This window comes from Eumetopias jubatus, unplaced genomic scaffold, assembly GCF_037043125.1.
Source record: "Eumetopias jubatus isolate StellerSeaLion01/CBP00866 unplaced genomic scaffold, mEumJub1_p1.0 scaffold_5, whole genome shotgun sequence".
Lineage (NCBI taxonomy): Eukaryota > Metazoa > Chordata > Mammalia > Carnivora > Otariidae > Eumetopias > Eumetopias jubatus.
The window spans coordinates 25,968,913-25,989,739 of NW_028274811.1; the positions used below are offsets into that span (position 1 = coordinate 25,968,913).

A 20,827-nucleotide genomic window follows, 5' to 3' on the forward strand; every position below is an offset into this window, starting at 1 on the left:
AGGGGCACCTGGGTAGCTCAGTTGGTTAAGAACCTGACTCTTGATTTCAGCTAGGGTCACGATCTCAGGGTTATGCGATCGAGCCCCGAGAAGGCTCTGCATTCAGCAGGAGTCTGCTTGAGATTCTTCCCCTCTGTCCCTCACCACCCCGTTAAACTCACTCATGCCTGCTCTTTCTCAAATAAATAAATCTTAAAAAAAGAACTCAGGGGCGCCTGGCTGGCTCAGTTGGTTAACCGTCTGCCTTCAGCTCAGGTCCTGATCCCAAGGTCCTGGGATTGAGCCCCGCGTCAGGCTCCGAAGGGAGCCTGCTTCTCCCTCTCCCTCTGCCCCTCTCCCCTGCTCATGTTCTCTCTCGCTCACTCTGCTCTCTCTCCAATAAATAAACCAATCTTCAAAAAAGAAAAGAACTCAGTAAACACTAGCTGTTACTTTGAAATGTACTTTTATATTCAATACTTCAGCATATGATACAGTAAACTAATAAAACAAGGTAACCAGTAAAAATATGATGAAAAAACAAACAAACAAACAAAAAACCACCTAGGAATAAAGCTAATAAGAAATGTGCTGGGTGCGTATGAAGAAATTTTACGAGATATGAATAAATGGAGAGACCCGGAGAGCTTGTGGATGAGAAGACTGAATAGTGTAAAGATGTTCATTCTCCAAGTCAATCACTTCTTCGCAGTACTAACTGGGAGCTCCACACAACCCAGGATGGCAGCACCCTATGGCAGTTCCCCAAAACTCGCCCACACACCAGCCCCTGACCAGGTGAGCTGACGCTTCCCACTGTGGACCCGCCCGGCTCCCAGGGAGCCCTTCTGTCATAGCACCTGGCTGTCCACACTGGTTCCTTCAGGCTTCTTTGCCCTTGGACCGTGAACCCACAAGGTCAAACTGAGTCTGCAGTACCTCAGGACCCAGACAGCAGACTCGTGCTAGACACTGGCAAAGGCCAGTGGAGTAAGCAAACAAACCACCCCATGACACCGGGGATACGGAGCCCAGGAAGGAACTGCAGAGACACCTACTTTGGGTTTCGCGATCTCCTTGATCCTCTCGATTTCCTCGTCAGACATGACGTCGTAGTACCTGACGATGTGCGGGCTGTCCCACTCATCCTCCTCCTTGAAGGGGGCGATGAGGAGCTGTGGTGTCCTGTTGCCATGGTGGTACCTACAGAAAAGCCTCTTCTGCCTCCGGGGAGTCTGGGGGAACATACAAAGCAACAGGCTCTGAGCATAGTGAGTCCTAATCCTCAGCCCTGGGCTGGCTGGCTGCAGACCCGGGTCTCAGAGCCTGCGCCCAGCAGCCGCTCCCTCCTGCCTCACCACAGAAGCAAACAAAGCCCCACAGCTTGACCGAGAGAAACGACACCCCACAAATCATGTAATGTTTCCTCTCTTGCAAGAATTCCTCATGTCCACAAGTCCTGGGGCACAAGCTTAATCCCTAACCCTTCTCACAGAGATACGAGTATGTGAGAAGGGCTGAGACGGGAGAGAGGCCATTCCAGGTGGAGAAGCCAGTGGAAGGCACGCAGATACAGACATGGACGGGGCCCAGAGACCGCCTCATACCGGAGCCTGCTGAGGAAGCACTGGAGTCCCAGGGCTCTCAAAAATCAGGGACACCAGAGACTGAGCTGTTAGCTACTGCCGCATCTTCACTACGGAGACCGCAGCTTCCCATGGGGCACATCCACACGCATGGTCTTCCTCACAGCATGAGTCCAGCAGAAGCTGGGCATGGTGGGGTAGGGAGGGGAGCTCAGCAATAACTCAGAGGATTCAAACTCCGCCTGGGACATCGGGGGAGACAGTCTCCCATCCCACACCTCAGAGAACACCCACCCGTCAGCCTCAGCAGATACTACGAAGAACTGGGCAAGATACTGAGGAAAGAGCCTACACAGAGGAACATCCTCCCCAAATCTGCCCATCCAGAGCCGAAATCTAGGTCCACATGTGGGACCTGGCCATGCGTCTCACCAGTTTGACACCCTCCCCACGACAGAGGCTCTCATAGACGTCCCTCTCAGGCAGGTAGTCCACAGGTCTCTCATAGATGCTTTCCTGTGTGGCTAGCCCAGCTTCTGTCTGATTTGATAACATTTTTTCTCTTTCTTCCTCCAACAACCGTTCAAAGTACCGCAGATTCCCTCCAGCTCGTTCATGGCTCGGGTCTAGAAAGAGCAAAGAACAAGAAGGAAAAGGAAACCACAAACATCTGTTAGGTCATTTAGGGAAATTATTCTGTAAGCGGTTTTCTCTCCCAGCAGCACATTTGCAACGCAGTGTTGTGTTTTCCACAGCATCTAACCCAGGCTCGCTGGTCAGAGCAGAACAGCCGACACGGGCTCTCCCGGCAGTGTCAGAGATGGGAAAGGAGCCACAGAGGAGGCCGCATAGCCAGCCACACAGGGGGCTCTCCTCTCAGGCCTCCCTGGAGGGCCCAATGGTGCAGGTCTAGAGAAGCAGTCCAGCCTCCTGCTGCCTCTTCCTGACTTGGCTGTGAGTCACTTACATCCATCCCCTAGAGTACATCCCTTACCAGTGACCAGATCACATGCTGGCCACAATGACAAGGCAGGCTGAAATCCTGGCAAAAAGAACCACCATATGACAATGCCATAGCCTCATCTTGTGGGCCTCACAACACAAAGGAGCAAGCTTGGCAGGATTACTGTGCCACTCCATAGATGAGGAAACCAAGGCCCAAAGATATTAATAGACTCAGGCTAAGGTTAGACTGAACAGGAAGCCAGGCGTCCTGAGTCCCAGGCCAAGTCTCTTACTAACATGACAGCATCTACAAAGCTTTCTTCCCACATCAGTCTTGCAGGACACTCATATGGTAGCGGGCATGAGACTCAAGGCCCATGAAAAGCAGCAGCAAAAGAAAGTCTTTGCTGATCTGTGACATTCCAGACTATGATTATCCCATCTACCAGTAAAACGTGGAACAGATAGGTTTTAAAGACACGGTGCTTTTAACCTCCTTCAGTCCAAGACACTTACAACACCAAGGCCACAGCAAGTCCCCCAGTAAGACCTCAGACCTCAAACTAACAGGTCAGGCCATGGTCACTGCAGCAATCCTGAAGCACAGTTTGCTTCCTGAGCTGATCCTGACCACGTGAAGGCTCACCCTGGAGAGCAGAGGATGCATGGCACCACTGCATTCCTATTTTAAAAGGGAGTGTGTAAGGCCACAGGTCTGAGTGTATCCATAAGCAACCGGGCAAGGACTAGGGCCAGAAATGAGGCGGGTAAAGAGCTAACCAGCAGCTAGAATGGGCCTGAGAGCAGTAAGCCATTGGTAACCGGCCAGGCAACATGTCAAACCGGCTCAGTCCCAGGAGGTCGGCCAAGTAGTGGCCGGTGGAGTGACTAGTTCTCCTGCCGGCCCCCCTTTAGCTCTGACCTTCCCCTAGAATCTCCTTACCAAGAGAAAGCAGGCGGCGGGTGAGCTCCAGGGCACGGTGCAGGTCACCCAGCTGGAAGACAGCGTAGCTCAGGTAGTCCAGCGCCTCAGCCTTGGCTATGGTGGCCTCCTCCCCAGCATCGAGCTGCTTCAGCACCTGCTCCATCCACAGGACTGTGTGGTAATAGTCGCCTTCGTTGTAGGCAGAGCGGCCCATCCCGAAGCAGTCATCCACACTCAGCATGGCCTGGTACTTGGTTCCTGCAGCAGGAAGGGCAAACAGTCAGGCTCTAAAGAGCCTCTGGGCTAGGGAGAGAGACTCCCACAGTGAGGAAGCCTGAGCCAGTGGAAGAGGGGCATCATCCCGGCAGAGTCCTACCGGGGCTTCAGACCGTGCACTTCCAAGTGAGCACAACCAGGCTGGGCCTGCCTCGGACTGGGGCTCACAGCCAATCTCCTGGCCACAGACTCCCCTTCTCCCATGTGGGAAGGGGCCTCTGCTGTGAAGAAGCCCAAGAAGCAGTAGTATTCAGAAGAGTATGAAGGTCCTGTGAGCCACAGAGGAGATATCTGCTGGGCAGCTGGCCCTAGGAGTCTGGAAAGTAGAGAACTTAGTTGAATATAAAATATATAAAAATATAAAAAACAGAACTTAGGTGGCAGCTAAAGCCACAGATGAGGACAACCACTTCCAGTAAGAGTATGAAGAGAGAGTAGAGAACGTGGCTAAGGCCAGAACCCTCCAGAGAAAGGACAAAGAGTTAACACTGAGCAGGACCTGACAGGTAGCAGGAACAGAGCGGCAGGGCGGGGACAGACGCCAAGGGAGGTCACAGCCAAGACTGCAGTGCCAGCTTTGACCGTTAGGTGGCAGGGACCTCGGTGAGCATCAATTCTGCAGGTCCTGTGAGCACACGTTATTTGCCATGGGTCTGGCACTGGAAAGTGACCTGAAGATAGTCTCAAGTCAAGAAGGATGAGATGTAGTATGCTACCTCTGGGAAAATGTAGGATTTAGGATAGGGGTGAGGTGGGAGGGACCATGAGTGTACTCCTCAGGGAACAATAAAAAGCAGGCCCCATGCAGAGGAAGGAAGGGCTGTGACCCTCCCTGGGAAGCAGGGGAATCTCCGTTAACCCCATTAACAGACACCCAGGCATGGGTGACATGGAAGAGCTGCCTTAGAGGGGCTTCTTTCCGCCTGATGACCAAGGTGCGGCTCTGTCCACAATGAAACCCCTACTGCAAAGGGTCGGGTACTTCAGAGACTGGGGTCTGCTCACTGTGATAGTGCAGCAATAGGCAACGTGGGATGGGAAGGTAAGGAGAGTAATCACAAGATGGAGTTAGCAGACGGGCTAGGGATCAAGGGGTCCCTTGATCCCTTGGGCCTCCACAGATCTCCTTTAGCTATGCCGTTCTCAGGAACTCACAATGACAGAGGCAGTATAACACCGCAGCTGAGCTAGCTGGACAAAGCTGGGTCTGTGTGGGCCTCGCTATGGCACCCACCAGCTGTGTGCCCATGGATAATTTACTGAGCCTCTCTGAGTCTCAGTCCCCTTAGGTCTAGAGTCAATACCATCAATTTCAGAGAACTCGTGGCAAAAATTCAACGAGATGACATATAAAGATGTCTTCTATGATCCCCAGGATGCCAAATGTCTCACAGAGGCCGAGAAGGTCAAGAATAGCTCCCACATATTCAGCATCCTCCCCAGAAGCCCATCAAAAGTCTACCCCTTTGGAAAGCACTCTCTGGAGAGTACCAGCTGAACTGCATGCTGAAAAGCAATCAGACAGACATGAGACCCAGCTGATGTGGGTAAAGCTATTCCTGCAGAGGGTGTGGGATGGACAAGGAAGCAAGGTGGTGGGTAGCTTCGTACAAACTTAACTTAGTATAGGCAAGGAGGCCCGGGAGAGGGCATCATGCAAGACCTCAAAGACTACACATAGGAGGAACTTGGGTTTAGCAGTTAAAAGCAATCTCCTGGCCACAGGAGCAGGTGCTGAAGCAGCTCGATGCTGGGGAGGAGGCCACCATAGCCAAGGCTGAGGCGCTGGACTACCTGAGCTACGCTGTCTTCCAGCTGGGTGACCAGTTAAAAGTTAAGCTTTGTGATCAGGAACTGATGTAAACAGGAGATGTGCTTAAGACCACATGGAGAATGATTTTCAGGAGTGAGCTGGAGATACATGACAAGTCAAAACGTTATTTCAATAATCCAGTTGAGAAGTAAGTGACCATGAGGCTGGAGTTAGGGACTCCAAGTGAAGAAGACATAAGACAGGCAGAATCCACGGGCCTTAAGATGCTGACGTGGGCTACCAGTGGACGGAGGTGCTGTTTGCTCAGGCAAGGAGCGAGGGAGGAGGGTAAACATTTCAAAAAGGCAATGAGGAGTTCAGTTTGGAACATGTGACTTTTGAGGAGCCCACAGAACACCCAAGTAGAGATGCCCCCACGGCATTTGCCTTCACTGGCTGGAGGCTTGGCAGTAAGCCTTGATAGGAAACACAGATGTGGATGTCATCCATGTATATGCGATGGGAATGGCTGGGCTCACCTGGAGAAGGTGCTTAGAGAAAACTCTACATAAAGGAATCCTGCGGAATAACTCCCTTCTGCCCTCCCTACTCCTCCAGGATCTATTAACTGAATGTACAAGGTCAATGCTTGGGTGTGGCTCCCTCCTCCTACCAACCATTGTCACAGCTACAGGGAACACATCTTGCAGGTGCCCTCAGGGGCCTTCTCTCACTGGCTCTGGCCTGGCTTGATCCAAGACCTGACTGAGGCAGGAATAAGAAGTCTACACTCTTTCCCAGTGGCTCACCAGACTCCTCAGTGCCTGATTCTAGGCCTTTCCTAGCCGACAACAGATTGCCTCTTTCTCCTACACACTGTGATTCCCTGGGTTTGTGCCTCTTTCGGGGCCCCATGCGCGAGTGGCATCCAAAGTCTAATGGGGTCTAACTGAACCCCTGGGTTTATTGGCCTCTAACAGTCCCCCAGACCCAATATATATTCTTCTTAGCATACTGAGGCAGTCAAAAGAAAGGGGCCTTTAAAAAAAAAAAAAAAAAAATTTGAGCAGAAAAGTCAGAAAGAGAAGCAGTAGACATCAGTGCCCCAGAATTCAAAGGAGGGAGAGTATCAGGAAGACTGGGACAATCAATGTGCCAAATACTGCTGAAAAATTTAAGGACATTATGCCTGAAACCCGACTGCTGGCTTTAGCGGCTGAGTGGCCACTGGTGACCTGGCAGGGACAGGAGCAGTGGATGGTGGGCAAAGAGGCCAGACTCTGCATGTTCAGGAGGACCTGGGAAGCAAGGAAGCGAAGAGCGTGTGGCTGACTGTCCAGCAGCCTAGCCAGGTTAGGCTAACCAAGAGATCCATCAACAGCAGACTCGAAGGGCTTTGGGTCCTGAGGGAGGGGTTTGTAAGATGAGTAAGAACCCATGGTGTGTGTGAGATCAGGGGGAAGAGCCAAGTGGGGTAGGCCAAGAATGAACAGGGCAGAGACTTTAACTGAGGACACACAAGACACAGGGCAGGGAGTCCAGAGATCAGCCTTCGTCGAAAAGAAATCAGAGGGTGTGGGGACAGAAGCAGGTATGGAAGCAGATCTGAGCAGTGCTCTGGAGGCAGAGGCCAAGGGGTCCTGAGCAGCAGCCTTGGCTTTCTCTGAGAGGGGAGAGGGTGTGGGAGGGAAGGGGCGGGGCTGAGAGGAGGTGGCTGTCGTGTGAATGAGGGGGACTGGCACCAACCGGAAACCCAAGAGAGCATCACCACCAGCAGCGATGGTGTGCCCGAGGGTAACGACCACAAGATGGTGGTGGCTCCAATCCTGTCCAGACGCCTAGCAGACGCACATCCACTGGATGGGCAAAGCCTGGAGTGGTAAGGTACCTGGAAGTTGCCCTTTAGAAATCGTGTCTGGGTCCAGCTTGTATGTGTCCTGAAGTCTCATCAGGGCCTTGGCGGCTCCCATTTCGTCCTCATCAGTGGGGAAGAACTGCCGCTGCACAGACAGGTTGGCAATAAAACCTTCCAAATGAGAGTGAGAACAAGAGGTTACCCTTGATCCAAGGGTACAATTCCCCATGGGACCAGAAAGGTACCTAGTGGAGGGTTTCTGGCTAGTGCAATCTCCCTGCCCCTTCCTTCAAAGGCGGTTTCCCCTTCCTCCAGGAAGCCCTCCCTGACAGCTTCAGTCCATGAAGTCCTCTTTTCTTCCTCCTCACTGAACGGACTGCCTGTACTGCTCATTTGGGATTGAACAAAGATGGCCCCACAAACTGGTTAACATGTGGGAGTCTGAGAGTCTTGGCTCCAAAGCACTCAGTCAGCCCTAGTGGAGACAGAAGGGACAGAGGACAGAAACAGTAATTGAAAAGGACACAGGAGAAGACTCAGGAAGGACCTGTTGATCACTTAATGGAAAATGAATCACATGGAAAACCTTGATCCAGGATCACTGGTGTTGGGGGGGCGGGTGCTGCAGATAAACAGACCTCCAGCCCACATTCCAGGTCAAGGAGCCCAAGGGACAGAGGTGGTCAACTCAGGGAACCTTACCTGGCCACTCATTACTGACCACTGGCCCTTATCATCCAGAAAGGTGATGATGACAGTCTTGGGAGGGATTTGGTGCTGTCTCTACCCTCCAGATTAGGGACTGGGGGACCATCTGGCCAGATCAAGCATTGAAGTGGGACTGCCCAAGCCCAGCATAGTACCCTGAGAGACCACACTGGCTCTGGTTCTTGCTCTCTAGGGGACTCCCACAACTCAGACCTGCCATGAGCTGAAAGGCATGAGCTTCCTGAATGAAGCGCTCAAGACCACAGCCTGGAAACTAGGACAGCCCCTGACCTCAGACGTGCCCAAGGAGGCTGTTCTGGGACTCCAAGCCCTAGCTCTTAAGCAAGATATGCACCTCTTATATCTCAGGACTCCAGGTGGAGGGAAGCTGATTCAGGAGTTTCAATGCTGCCTGTGAGCTAAGCATTGGGAGTGGAGCCCCAGGGCCCTTTCTTCCCTGGTCTCTTCCTCGGGGCTGCAGTACCCACAGCCACCTACTCTCAGGACCCCAGGCTCAAACACCCACTTCTAACCATGCCCAGGGATCAAGAAGCTGTAATCCTGCCTTCCTCATGGCTGCCCAGTCAGGGATTCTAAGAGTCTGGAATTCAGGAAGAAGAAAACATGCCCCCAGAAAAAGCCACACCATCAGCATGTCCCCCTCATTTCAGAGGCAAGAACTCTCAAGTCAGAGGTGAAAACAACCTATTGCTCTCCGGGCCTGTCCTGTCTGCCTTCTGGTAATTACAAGGTTTTCTACGAGAACCAGATGTTGACGGTGGGGGCGGGGTATGGAGAGCAAGATGAGGGAGCGGAAGGTCACCCCAGCAGGCTTATTCTCCCCGCAGTGCAATGCCGGCAGAACAGCCCGTTCTGAGCTACAGCCCCAGGCTGGAAGACAGAGGGCTGGGAAAGGCAGCCACGGCTTCTGGAGGCAGTGAGCTCACTGGGCACAGCTCCAGCAGGGCTGAACTCACCAATCCCTCCCCAGAGGCCACCCTGCCCCCAGCCAAGCCCAGCCCAGTCTGGCCACATGGGCTGAACTGCCTCAGCCAGAGACAACCAGTCTGAAGTTAATCAGCACTCCCAACTCAGGGAGAAACGGCAGGCAGCAGGTCCAGGAGGCTGAGCCCAGGGCTGGCTGGAGTCAGGAGGGCCCACCTCCATGCCTGCCCCACCACCTCCTGCAGAGAGGAAAATGTTAGCGCATAAAAAATACCACCACAGTAAAAGACACCAAGCACGGTTAAAGCTTTAAAGCTTTAAAAGAGTTCATACTCTGACCTGCAAATACCACGTCTAAGAATTTAAACTAAGAAAATAATCAGAGAGGGTGCCTGGGTGACTCAGTCGGTTAAGCGTCTGCCTTCAGCTCAGGTCATGATCCCAGGGTCCTGGGATCGAGCCCCTGTGTCGGGCTCCCTGCTCCGCGGAGAGCCTGCTTCTCCCTCTCCCTTTTTTTTTTTTTAAGATTTTATTTATTTAACTGACAGAGAGAGACACAGCAAGAGAGGGAACACAGGCAGGGGGAGTGGGAGAGGGAGAAGCAGGCTTCCCGCTGAGCAGGGAGCCCGATGCGGGGCTCGATCCCAGGACCCCAGGATCATGACCCAAGGTGAAGGCAGACGCTTAACGACTGAGCCACCCAGGCACCCCTCTCCCTCTGCCCCCTCCCCGCCCTCTTGCACTGGCTCACACACACTCTCTCTCTGAAATAAATAAAATCTTTAAAAAAAAATAAATTTAAAAGAGAATTTAAAAAAGAAAATATTCAGAGGTAGGCACAAACATGTATATGCACAATTGCTGATAATGTGGAAACAATCCCACGTCCACTAATTTGACCAGTTTTATACTACATAGGTTTGACTTATTACTGTGTAGCCATTAAAATCATTTTGTATAACATTTAATGGACATTTAAAGAAGCTGGAAAATTCAGGAAATCACTGTATGCTTATGGCACAAATCTGCCCACAGATATGTTTTTATTTCTAAAAGGTATGAATGGCAATGGATTTAGATGAGGCCCATAATCCCCAGCTTACGTTGGCCCCATCACTCAGCCCACTTGACTCACTTTTGTTAATTCATTTGGTCCCGCAAAGCAAGTGAGTTTGCATTACCTGGACTATATGAATCGGTCCATTTCTTCTTTTAATGTAAATGCAAATGCAGGAAGACTGGAATTTGAATAGTGCTTATCACTAGACAACTGGGTTAAGAACTCTAATTTTCTTACATCATTTTGTTTTCTAATTTTTCTACAAAAACACATTAGTAAAGCATGATTTAAAAAAAGAGGAAATGAAAACACTAGGACAAGGCAAGAACTGATTATTCTTACATATTAAAAACAAGGACAGCCAACTGCTAGGTGCCCACAGAGAAGGGAGACGGCTACAGGCCCAGCAGGGTGCATATCCACACACTGTACATGCCCACCAACACCTGCAGACCTGGGACAGGCTCAGACGCACACTCCCCAGACACAAGCACACGGACACACTGGCTCCCCAAGCACCTGCTCACCATTCCTCACCTGCAGCCGAGTCCTGCAGGACAAGGTCCTCCAGCGCAGGCCAGTCTGTGTTCAGCCGCTTCACCAGTTTATAAGCATTCACGGGGTGGGCCAGGTAACCTTCAGGGTCAGCAGCTGACCTGCTGGTCAAAGCTTCCATTTTGTTGGCCCAGCTGTGGAAACAGAGGAAAAGGAAGATGTAACACACCCATTCACGCAGGTCTTGATCTGTGGTAATTTCCCTGGTGAAATTCCCTTTTCTATCAAAAGGCAGTATAAAATGAATACAGCAACTGCCCACTGACACTTGCAGTCCCTTAATCTAGAAAAGAGGTAGGAACCCTAATGTATGCAAAAAGGCTCTTAAATAGGGAAAAGCAGGAAGTCCTTAGCCCATGTACTGAGCCACTCTGGAAGACTGGCATGAAGTAACTTCCAGGCCAGCCCCTCGCTGCTCTCTCAAGGGCCTCCTCTTATGGGCACGCTGGATGGGTTCTGGGGGGTGGGGGTGGAGCCTTAGGACGTCAGATACCTCTTAATCTTGGAGAGCTTGGCTTCCTCCACAAGGATATACTCCTTCAGAGACTGCACCAGGTCCTTCTCCGCATAAATTAAGTCAGTCATGTGCCCTGCAGGGAAAGAGAAAAGGGCCAGTAAGAAACAGATGAAGGACATCCATCCCCCTTCCTTGAGGCACAGAACACCAGCACAGAGTCAAGTTCTCTGGATCACTGGCATGTCAACTCTCTTGGGATCCTGGGGACTTGGGAGTTAAAGGGGGCCTAGGCACTCACATGGTCCTGGCCCCCAGCTTCAGTAAGACAGGGGTGGAGACTCCAAGGGGAGGGGGAGACAAGCACACTGGGAGTGCCTTAAGGAAGAGGCCCCAGGTCTCATTCTCCTACTGGCACCCGGATGGGTCACGGCACCAGGGCCTGGACGCCCTAAGGGCTTCATTGCTCAGAACCACTCTCTGGCCCTGGACAAGATGGTCAGAAAGGCCAGGGAGCCCAGGAGCAGCCTGCGCTTCTCAGGGAGGAGATCCAATTGAGACAGCTGGCTCCCAGCAAAGGACAGTCAGGTCATCAGGGCCTCAGAAGGGGAAACGGCAGCTCCGCAAGCCCCCCTCTCCCCAGAACTGGTCAAAACCAGTGGCTGAGCCATCCCACCTTCAGTGAGAACAGGCTTCGGGTGGTGACATTCCCCAGTACTTGAGCCAAGGATCGCTCAGGGAGAAGACAGTCCTGTTGGCACAACATACCAATAGAAGTGAAGACTTCAGCCTGCACACAGCCCAGGACACCAAACCAGGCCACTAGCAATGTGGACAGCCAGCGTTTCATGGTCATAGAGAGCAGGGTCTGCAAGGCATTCAGTGACAGCCACTTGATCAACAGGTGAAAAAAGCAACTTAGGTGAAGAGATAGATGCACATGTGCACATAGATACACCGAACATGCCAAAATCCTGACCTAGGACACAGAAACCAAGGATATTCTGCACCAGCAGTGGAAGAGGCCAGGGTGTGCAACCAGTGATGTGTGCTCAATTCTGGCCCCTGTTCCGGGAGGCCATGTGCCCTTGGGACAGCCCCTGCCCTCCAGATTCCCAGTAACTACCAGCAACATGGAAAAGCTGAATGGTGTGGGAGACAGTCCCCTCTGCTTCTAATGGTCAGTCCAAGATTCTGGCCCACCCCTTCTCGTTTCACAAATTGCTTGTCTTATTTCTTTCTTTCCAATACATGTGTCAGGACGGTGCCAGGTGCTGGGGACCCACAGGTAACATGTAGCTCCTGCCTACGAGAAAATTGAAAGTACAGGAGAAACAATGACAGACAGAGAACTTGACACAATAGGCTCCAGGGACTCCACCCCCAAAATGAGGTATACAGCAGATGGCTGGCCAGGAGGGGAATAAAACTGCACCTGGCCACAGCAAAGGCAGTGTGGGGAGCAGGCACTCTGGGCAGACACTGCCCTTCCTGCCTGCCACCTCACCAGACACTGTCCTCACTAGCAAGTCACCACTCACAAATATTTGCTGAAGATCCACATAGGCTATTCACCGAGTTAGGCACTTGGGATATAAAAATCAATCAGCCATGCAAGGCCAAAACCCTGGGATGGGCTGGACTGCTGACATGGATGCAAGACCAGCCTCTGGCTTCTCGTCAGCCTAGAAATAGCCAGACTTGGCTGTGAAGGCAGCAGGCACAAGCTGGGGCAAGCCTCACTGGCAGTGGACCTAAGTACATAACGGAAACTTTGGACATAGTCTCCCAGCTCAGCCATGCGGCCCAAGGCACACTGGAGCCCCAGCTCTACCAGTCCCTTCTCTTCCTGCTCGACATCAGCCAAGCCCCACCAGACATATACTAAGAGAAAACAAGGACAATGACGAAAATAGAAAGGCTTCTCCCCAAAAGGTAAGCCTTACCTGACAGAATTCCACGTCTGAGCTAACGCCAGTTCATCAGTGTTTTGCCTGCTCTGGTTGATCAGACACACAGTCATGCCTACCATTCCTCGCCTTAGAAGAAATTCCAACCCACTGTGGCTCCAGGTTAGGCTCAGAGAAGCCGAACCACAAGGCCCACCCCCAAACGGGTTCCTCTATCAGAAAGAGGAGAGAATAACTGAATGGCTGCTTTTGTTCATGTCCCTGCTAGATGTCTGCAGAGCCATCAGCATGCCCGTCAGGGCCCTAGGTGTTGGCGGCCGAGATGCACAGAGCAAGAGCTTTGGGGCCAGAACCTGCTGCAGGGCACGGAGTATCAGGCTAAGGGATGGATTATGGAGTTAGGGCAGCAGAGGAAAGCAAGTCACTGGGAGAGAAGGTGAGCAGGCCATCGGCCCCAAGGTGGAGTGCAGGTCCTCCCCGTCCCAGCCACAGGTCTGCTCCCAGGCCTCACATCCTCTGCATCTCCAGCCCAGGATTCATGAAGGCCCCTCGTCTTGCTTACATAAGCCCCTTTACAGGGAGTAGTGTCTGTTCCTTATACCTCAAGAGGCTTAACTAACTCAGGAAAGCACCCTCTATACGTGAAAAGAAGGAACAGTAAAATCCAGGGCCAAGAGGTCGTATCTGGACAGTGAGGGACCAGCCAACTACCTATCAGGCTGGGATGGTGGGAGAGCAGGGCCCAGGCAAGAGACCAGACCAGACACGGTTGGAAGGAGGGGAACCCAGCGCTCCTCCCCTGCTGTCACTGGCTGCAGTGGCATACCTCTTCAAAGATGGGGTAACAAGTTCAACGGAGGGAGACACCTCTCTGTTCCTCTCAAATCCTCCTGGTGATACTGTCCAGGGTTCGTGCCTCACAGCACTCAGGAAAGAGCAGCCAGGTTCCTTCATTACATGAATACCAGCTGTTATTTCTCTGGAATGAACTATCTGGCTTAGACTAAGCCCATCCATGAGTACCAGCCCGGAGGCAGAGCCCCAAAGAATCACAGATGGGGTTCTGGGAAACGGCTTGACAAGAGCCTGCCAAGTCCTGCTCTGATGGGGGGGGAGATAACTCCACTGGCCAGAGAGCTAGGTACCCCCAAGCAGCCCCTAGACTGCCACCTCAGGCAGAGATGCCCTAGGGTCCCAACATTTCTCCGGATCCTGACCCTGAACGCTAAAGGCTTTATATAAAAAGTTATCTAATCAGGGTCAGGTTGGGAAGAGGCAGCATCCAAGAGGGACTGTCCCACAGTGTTGGGAAGCCCCTACTTGCCTTGCCCCCAGTCCAATCTCACACCTATACCCAGAGCTTGCTTAGGACAGAGCAGGTGGAAATGTGTGTGCATGCCTGGTGCCCCCCCACCTCCACCAAGTGTCCAGTGCTGCCAAAAATCCCTTCTAGGAACCCTCAGAAATCCATGCTGAATAGACCTGGAAATGGGCAATGTCAAACCTCCTTTTATGAAAAACAAAACACAAAGTGGCACCAAGCCTGAGGAGAAAACCAACATGGAGTTTTATCTGCACTGCGTCCTGAGCTTAGAAAGTCTGCCCCATATCAGGCATCCAACAAATAATGCTTCACCACAGACTTGTTCAAGTTAGAAACAACAACAAAAAATTTTACATTTTTTCCACATAATGGATTGTTAAGAATGGACACTGTATGCATATTAAGTCCCAAGTTTGGACCCCCACAGGGAAGTTACCCAAAGCCCACCAACACCCCAGTGACAATGATTCACTCACCAGGTGACCAGCACTGTTTCTAAGCACAGGCAAATTCCAAGACATACAATCAGAGGCCCCACAAGCCTGCTCTTTGGAAAGGACATTTACAATCTGGCCAAATGGCCATGAAAAGAGGTTTCCAGCTGCAAACCAGCAGCGTCCTTAGCTTCTCCCCTTACCTCATCAGGCACGAACCTCTGCCAAACTCCCAGCTGCAACCCAAAGGCAACAGCTTGAATTTTAACAATGTATTTAACAGCCTAGAGACAGAACATGGGTTTGCTGAGTACAAGCAGGTCTTGCCTGGCACTAATCAAGAAGCTGCCTGCCTTCTGTGAAAGAGCAAAAACCTGTCTGAAAAGGGCGCCCCCCAGTGGCCCTGCCTCCCAGTGGTGTGGCCAACTCTGGACCACCAAAGCCACAAGGACTTGTGAGTTGTGGAGAGGCTCAGGAGGCTCCGGAACTTAGGCACGTGGAAGTTCATTCAGGCCCAGAAGCTGACCCCCAGGGAGGATGGAAGGCACCTTATTCTCCTTACCTGACATCAGGCTTCAGTCATCACCCTGGTCTCAGCGCCCCCCAATTCCCTCCCACAGCCATCCTGGCCCTTGCCCGTCCTGGTCTCTCCTCTCATCTGGTGTCCCCCCTACCTCTGCCCTACAAGGCAGCCAGCATGGCTTACCGCAGCCCCTCATTTGGTCTCTCTCCCCACGGCCCTCGGAATCAAGTCCAAACTCCTTAGCCCCAAGGGCCTTTTTGACTCTGCATGACATGGTCCTACGGCCCTCTCCAGCCCTACCTCATGACTCTAGGTTTCCCAGCTTCAGATGCTACATCACCTGGAAAAATATTCCTCACGGAGGACTTTCTTCACTGAAACCTCGATGTTCACCTGTATCCATCCTTACGCTTCTCTATCAGGTCTACGAACATGTTGATTTGTACCTCCCACTTGGGTACCATCAAAACCACAGCGTCTCCTGTTTCCATAGCTAGGCAGTGGAGGAGCAGAGGCTATAAAGATCAACATGCAAAGTCCAAACTGGACTTCCAGTCAGGGTCTTGGCAGAGGCTTGGCAACCTAAGTGAGACTAACTCGTAAGAAGGGACTACACATGAGGACAAAATCCACAAAGCAATATATAGGATGCCTCCGATGTCCCAGTTCATAGGCTCTTGGCCTCACCAGGCCGCTGGGCCCTGGGTCTCTTGCTGGGCCTCAGAGTCAGTGGCGGAGTGTGTGCAGGCCCCGTATCTCTGGCTCCTCCCGCTACTTCCAAACTCCACAGAAGTGCCACACTGGCCGCCCCCCGGTGGCTGCTGGAGGACTCTCGTAGTGCAACCAAGGAGCAAGAGGGAGCTATCTCCCATGAGGCAACTCTGACCAATGAAGACAGAAGACAGGAGGAGGTCGGCCGATAAACTCCCCCACCAGGCCTCTGCTGACAAACTGTTCTGTGGCATGGAGTTGCTGTAGAGCTCACCCAGATATATCCTGCATGGCAGCTACTGTCCAGCCAACTGAAGCACCACCTTGTGCCTTCCATCCTTCTCTCCCTTGGGTTTCTCTTCCCTTACTCTTGCTGCCCCGCACCTTCCAATAAAGCATGAAGCACCGCCTCAGGCTCCGCTCTTTTTGGGAACTAAGCTAACCACTACTTGTATGTCCAAAACTCTTTCATTTCTACCATCTAATCCTCACCAAAACCCTGTAAACGAGATAATCATCTCCGTTTCAGATACAGAAGCTAGATGAGTAAGGCTGAGCGAGAGTTTCCTGCACACCTGACATGCTACCACAAATGAGTGGCAGAGCTGAGACTCAAACCCAAAACACGCTTTCTGTTAGATATTGCAACCATTCTGTCCCACTCAGTGACACCCATTGTCTTACAGCACAACGGTCTCCCACAAGGAGGAGCCCCGTTGACCTAGCGGAGCAGGCCTGCCCAGGTCAAGGTCTTTATCACGGTTCACAAATCAGGTGCATGACATGCAGGGTGGGATCCCACCAAAAGTGGACGGCAACATGGGGCCTCAAGTTCAGGTGGGCAGTCACTCCTGCCTCAGACATCACAGCACCCAGCAATGACCACCCAGCCCCACTCAGGGCAGGGCAGTACTGTCTAGTCAGGGGTCAGACAACCCTAACTTCAATCTCAGCTCCACCATCACTTCTTGGCTTTGTGACTTTACACAAGTTCCAGATCTCTCTGAGCCTGTTTCCCATCTATATCATGGTGACAACATGAGGACCTACATCTCACAGGGTTGGTGTGAGGACTGAATGAGATGGCAATTATCCGTGGGCAGCCTACCATCAAACACAGCTTATACCAGACATCAGCATCCAGGATACTGGAATAACATCAGCAGACCTTAAGCGGCCAGCTGCCTGGCTAATCCCTGGCAAAGAAGAAGAGTCCAGTCTAGGGGACAGTGAAGATGAAAACGAGGCAGATACTGGGCAATCTCCAATTCCCACGAGGGTCAAAAGAAATGAAACATTACTTTAGGAGAGAGCAGAGTCAGACATAATGGAGCACACTGACCATCAGGGAATAACCCTGGAATAGGTCAAATAGTGGCTCTAAAGCTCATCAAGGGAAGAAAGCTCTCCAGCAAAAGGCAGGCGACTGGACTAATAATCTAGGATCTCTTGTATTTCTATACCTCTGATCTTCTGGTTCTGAGTTCCTACAAGTACCAGGCCTCAGGATCTCGGCCACACCCTGGTCCTTGGGAGTGCCAGGTACAGAGCAGGCTCTACTCTAGCAAGCACTTCCTGAAAGGTCTAGAGCACGTACTGGTCTGTGAACAGGCTCAGACAGATCCAATCTGAGCTGGAGAACTCACTCCCCAAATACTTAATCCTCTGCCAGGCAACGACACCACTTGAACAAAAACTCTCTTCTAGGGCTCCAAGAAGTCTAGTCCAGACTTTTCATCCCCCCTTCTGAGAATAAAAACTATATCCTTCAGTCCACATCGCCAGCAAAAACCCCAGACACCACAGGAGCACTGGCCCTCTCACTCTAAGACAGGCGGATGTCCCACTCTGGGGCACTTCAAAAGTCCAAACTGCTAGATTCAGGCAACCTCAGTTTAACTCTTGCTCTAGCATTCTGTCTAGGCTTGCACGTGCCTGCATCAGAGCATTTCCTGCCAATGACCATCTGCATAAAATTAAACTCTTGACAGATCCCAAGAGCCAGGGACACACCCACCAGCCCAATGTACACTATCGGCCAGCGTGGCCACAAATCGGCCAAGGTCTTGCATCCAGCCTCAGAACCTCCCATGGACGTGGGAGGGCAGAGTAAAAAGCGAGGCTCTGTCAGGAAAAGCGTACACCCCAGACTCCCTCACCCTAGTCATTCCTCAGGGCTGCACCCACACAGTCTCTCCTTCCGATGAGTATTCACACTCTGAGCTCCTCCTCTGCCACGTGGCCAGCTGCCAGCCTGAAGCAGCAATCTCGGGGAGATTTATGAGCTACCCACGAGCAAGGACAGTGTCATCACCACCACCTCCCCCTCCTCCTCTCCCTCCTAATTCCACCCCAAGGCACACTCCAAGCAGAAGCCAGGCACAGGGAATGAACAGAGATCAGCTGTGTACAGGCTAAAGCAGTGGCTAAGTAAGCACTCTCCCAGGCACCCCATTTCAGAGCCTCCTACTGGGTAAAAGGGCCTATCACAAGTCACAGGCAATGCCTAGGTGTCATGTCTGCCCGCTGAGCTCTCAGAGAACGAGGGTGGCCCGACATGACAGCATCTCTGGGATGAGGCCCCCAGCCAACTCACTCCATCCTTGCTACGTGGCCTCCTTGGCTGGGCCGCACAGTGGACATACTTGGTCATCAGAGAATAAGAAAGCCCTCGAAGAAAAGGATTCAAAGCACACTCCTGTGAGCGTGCTGAAGTGAACAGAAGAAGCTGGGCTCTGAGTCCCGGAACCACAGTGAGAGACTGCACCCTAGACACTTCAGGGGCAGTTTAAGCACAGGCCAAAGGAAATCTCGGTTCATTTAACAGAGAACTAAATCACAGAACCTGTTGTTCCAGATGTGATACAGGGTGAGAAGCTACAGCAGCAGCTTGCAAAAACATTCTCCAAATTTTTAGGTGGACAGCAGATCTTGGCAAAATCTGGGACATGCGAGAATGCCCTCAGCTACAAAATGATGTGCCCCAACCCTTGCTCTCAGAACCAGGAGCTCCTGCAAGGGGGCTGAGGCTCTCAGGCCTCAGATAGTTCACATTAAGAAGCACAAGCCTTAGGTGTCCCTCTACAATAGAAGACACCAGCTTCAGTCTTGGGAGGCACACAAATGTTCTACACCATCCTAAAGATGTCACATTAGAATACAAGGCCAGGGGCCCAAGTGTCCTGAAGTAGAAAGTGCCCTGATACCTGCTCATGTTGAGCAGCATCCACATGCAGGACACAGCACCAGGCACTGCCCTCTCACTTAAAACTCTTGTGGATAGGGTCCATGGGCAGCCATCCCCTTACATGTCCCTTCCTCGTCACCTTGCCTCTACTGGAGTGCCCAAGTCTGCTCCCACGCACACGCGCTGTTCCTCTGTCCAGGTTCCAGGTTACCCTTTATTCAACCTTCTTCAGACCAGTTCTAGTTCATAGATCACCTCCTCCAGGAAGCCCTCTGGCCTGAAGCACCTGTCCTCTACCAAGGAGCCACAGCCTGGTACTCCCTCCCAGCACAGCACTCACCACACTGTTCTGGACCTGGACTTTCCCACTCTTCAATCCGTCTGCCTCACTGGGCTAGCAACTCCTTGCAGTTTCTGACACACAGAAGGGTCCGTTTGTTGACTTAGTTAACTAGTTATCACAGGTCTGCGCAGCTGCTGAGGAAAAACAAGCACGTTGGAAAGAGATGTCTGGGGCGAGAGGGCAACCTTCTCAACCAACACCCCGTTGCAGGAGCACCGAGCTGGACCCCGCCGGGCCGAGGCCAGAGACTCCCAGCCTTTTGGACGGAGGAAGGCGGACCTCGCTAACATTAAGCGGCCCCCCGGGGCCCGGCCGACGGCCCCGCCTCCGCCTCCAACCTCTGGCCGCCCTCGGGGCCGGGCCGCCCGTTCCCGTTCCCGGGGAGCCTGACGAGGCTGGACGACCAAGTTCCCCGCCCCGCCCGGCGCGGACGCCTAGGGACCGGCAGGAAGGGCGCCGCTGACCTCCCCACCCTGAGCTCGGGAAGGGCACGCAGGCGGCGGGACAGGAACCCAGACGGGAGGAGAAACAGGGCGGAGGGCTCGGGGCTGCGGCCCGGACTGCGCGATCCCCCGGTCCCCAAATCTCCGCCCCGCGCGGGCAGCACGCACAGCCCGCCGCCCCCGGTCCGCGTATTAGCCCAGCCCCGGCGGCCGCGGGCAGGGCGCTCACCTGGACACGCGCCGCTCCCGGCTTTTCCAGAACCTCCAGCGGCGGCGCCCGGCCCGCTCAGCGCCTCCTCCCCGGGCGGCTCCTCCTCCCACCGCGGCCGGGCCCCGCCCGCTTGAGCCTTAGCCACGTCCCCACCTCCCGCCCCCCCTGCCGGCCACCACCCCCCCGCCCTGGCTCCGCGCCCTGACTACCTCGGCCGGGGGTCGTCCCCACTAGCGACCCCAGGGAAGGTCCGGGCTGCAGTGCGCGCTGGGGCCGGGCGCCGGGCGCCGGGCGCCGGGAGCGGGCTGGGGGCCGGGCGGGAGCTGCTATCCGCGCCCTTCATGCGGCCGGCTGCTCGCCGCACGTACGCCGCGCCCGCCTCCCCTCAGCCCGCTCCACCTGCGGGCCATGGCCCTCCCTCCTTATCAGCCCCGGGGCTGCTGCTGAAGGGCCCGCCACCCGATCCTGGCGCGGGTGCGGTGGGGAGCGCCGCTGCCCGCGTGCGGACTCCCCCGGCCTCCGCTCCTGCCCATCTCTTCAGGGGTCCTGCTCGGCGCACGGGCTTCTGCTGCCCCTCCCCATCATCACCACCCCCGGGTTACGGGGCGGGGCACGCGGGCCGGGGGCTCGGGTATCAGTGGACTGGGCAGACCAGTGGAGAAGACCTTGAAGAAGACGAGAGACCCGGGGTCCACCCACA

At 53.4% G+C, this 20,827-nt stretch overlaps 1 protein-coding gene across 8 annotated transcripts in view; it reads right to left on the reverse strand.

Moving 5' to 3' along the window:
* Positions 1 to 20,213, reverse strand: part of P4HA2 (prolyl 4-hydroxylase subunit alpha 2) — a 33,764-nt gene extending 13,551 nt beyond the window's left edge. For 4 of the 8 annotated variants that reach the window (XM_088023611.1, XM_088023612.1, XM_028103570.2 and 1 more), the window contains exons 1-9: positions 20,146 to 20,200; positions 19,471 to 19,607; positions 11,810 to 11,909; positions 11,081 to 11,177; positions 10,570 to 10,721; positions 7,353 to 7,490; positions 3,454 to 3,693; positions 1,998 to 2,191; positions 1,038 to 1,214 (exon numbers count right to left, since the gene is read on the reverse strand). In XM_088023611.1, the coding sequence (XP_087879737.1) occupies positions 1,038 to 1,214; positions 1,998 to 2,191; positions 3,454 to 3,693; positions 7,353 to 7,490; positions 10,570 to 10,721; positions 11,081 to 11,177; positions 11,810 to 11,897 (1,086 nt within the window). In that variant the 5' untranslated portion in view covers positions 11,898 to 11,909; positions 19,471 to 19,607; positions 20,146 to 20,200. Of the gene's footprint in view, positions 1 to 1,037; positions 1,215 to 1,997; positions 2,192 to 3,453; positions 3,694 to 7,352; positions 7,491 to 10,569; positions 10,722 to 11,080; positions 11,178 to 11,809; positions 11,910 to 13,777; positions 13,854 to 19,470; positions 19,608 to 20,145 lie in introns of those variants that run through there. The other 4 variants (XM_088023609.1, XM_028103573.2, XM_088023608.1 and 1 more) reach the window with 3 other exon arrangements.
* Positions 20,214 to 20,827: the final 614 nt, after the last annotated feature.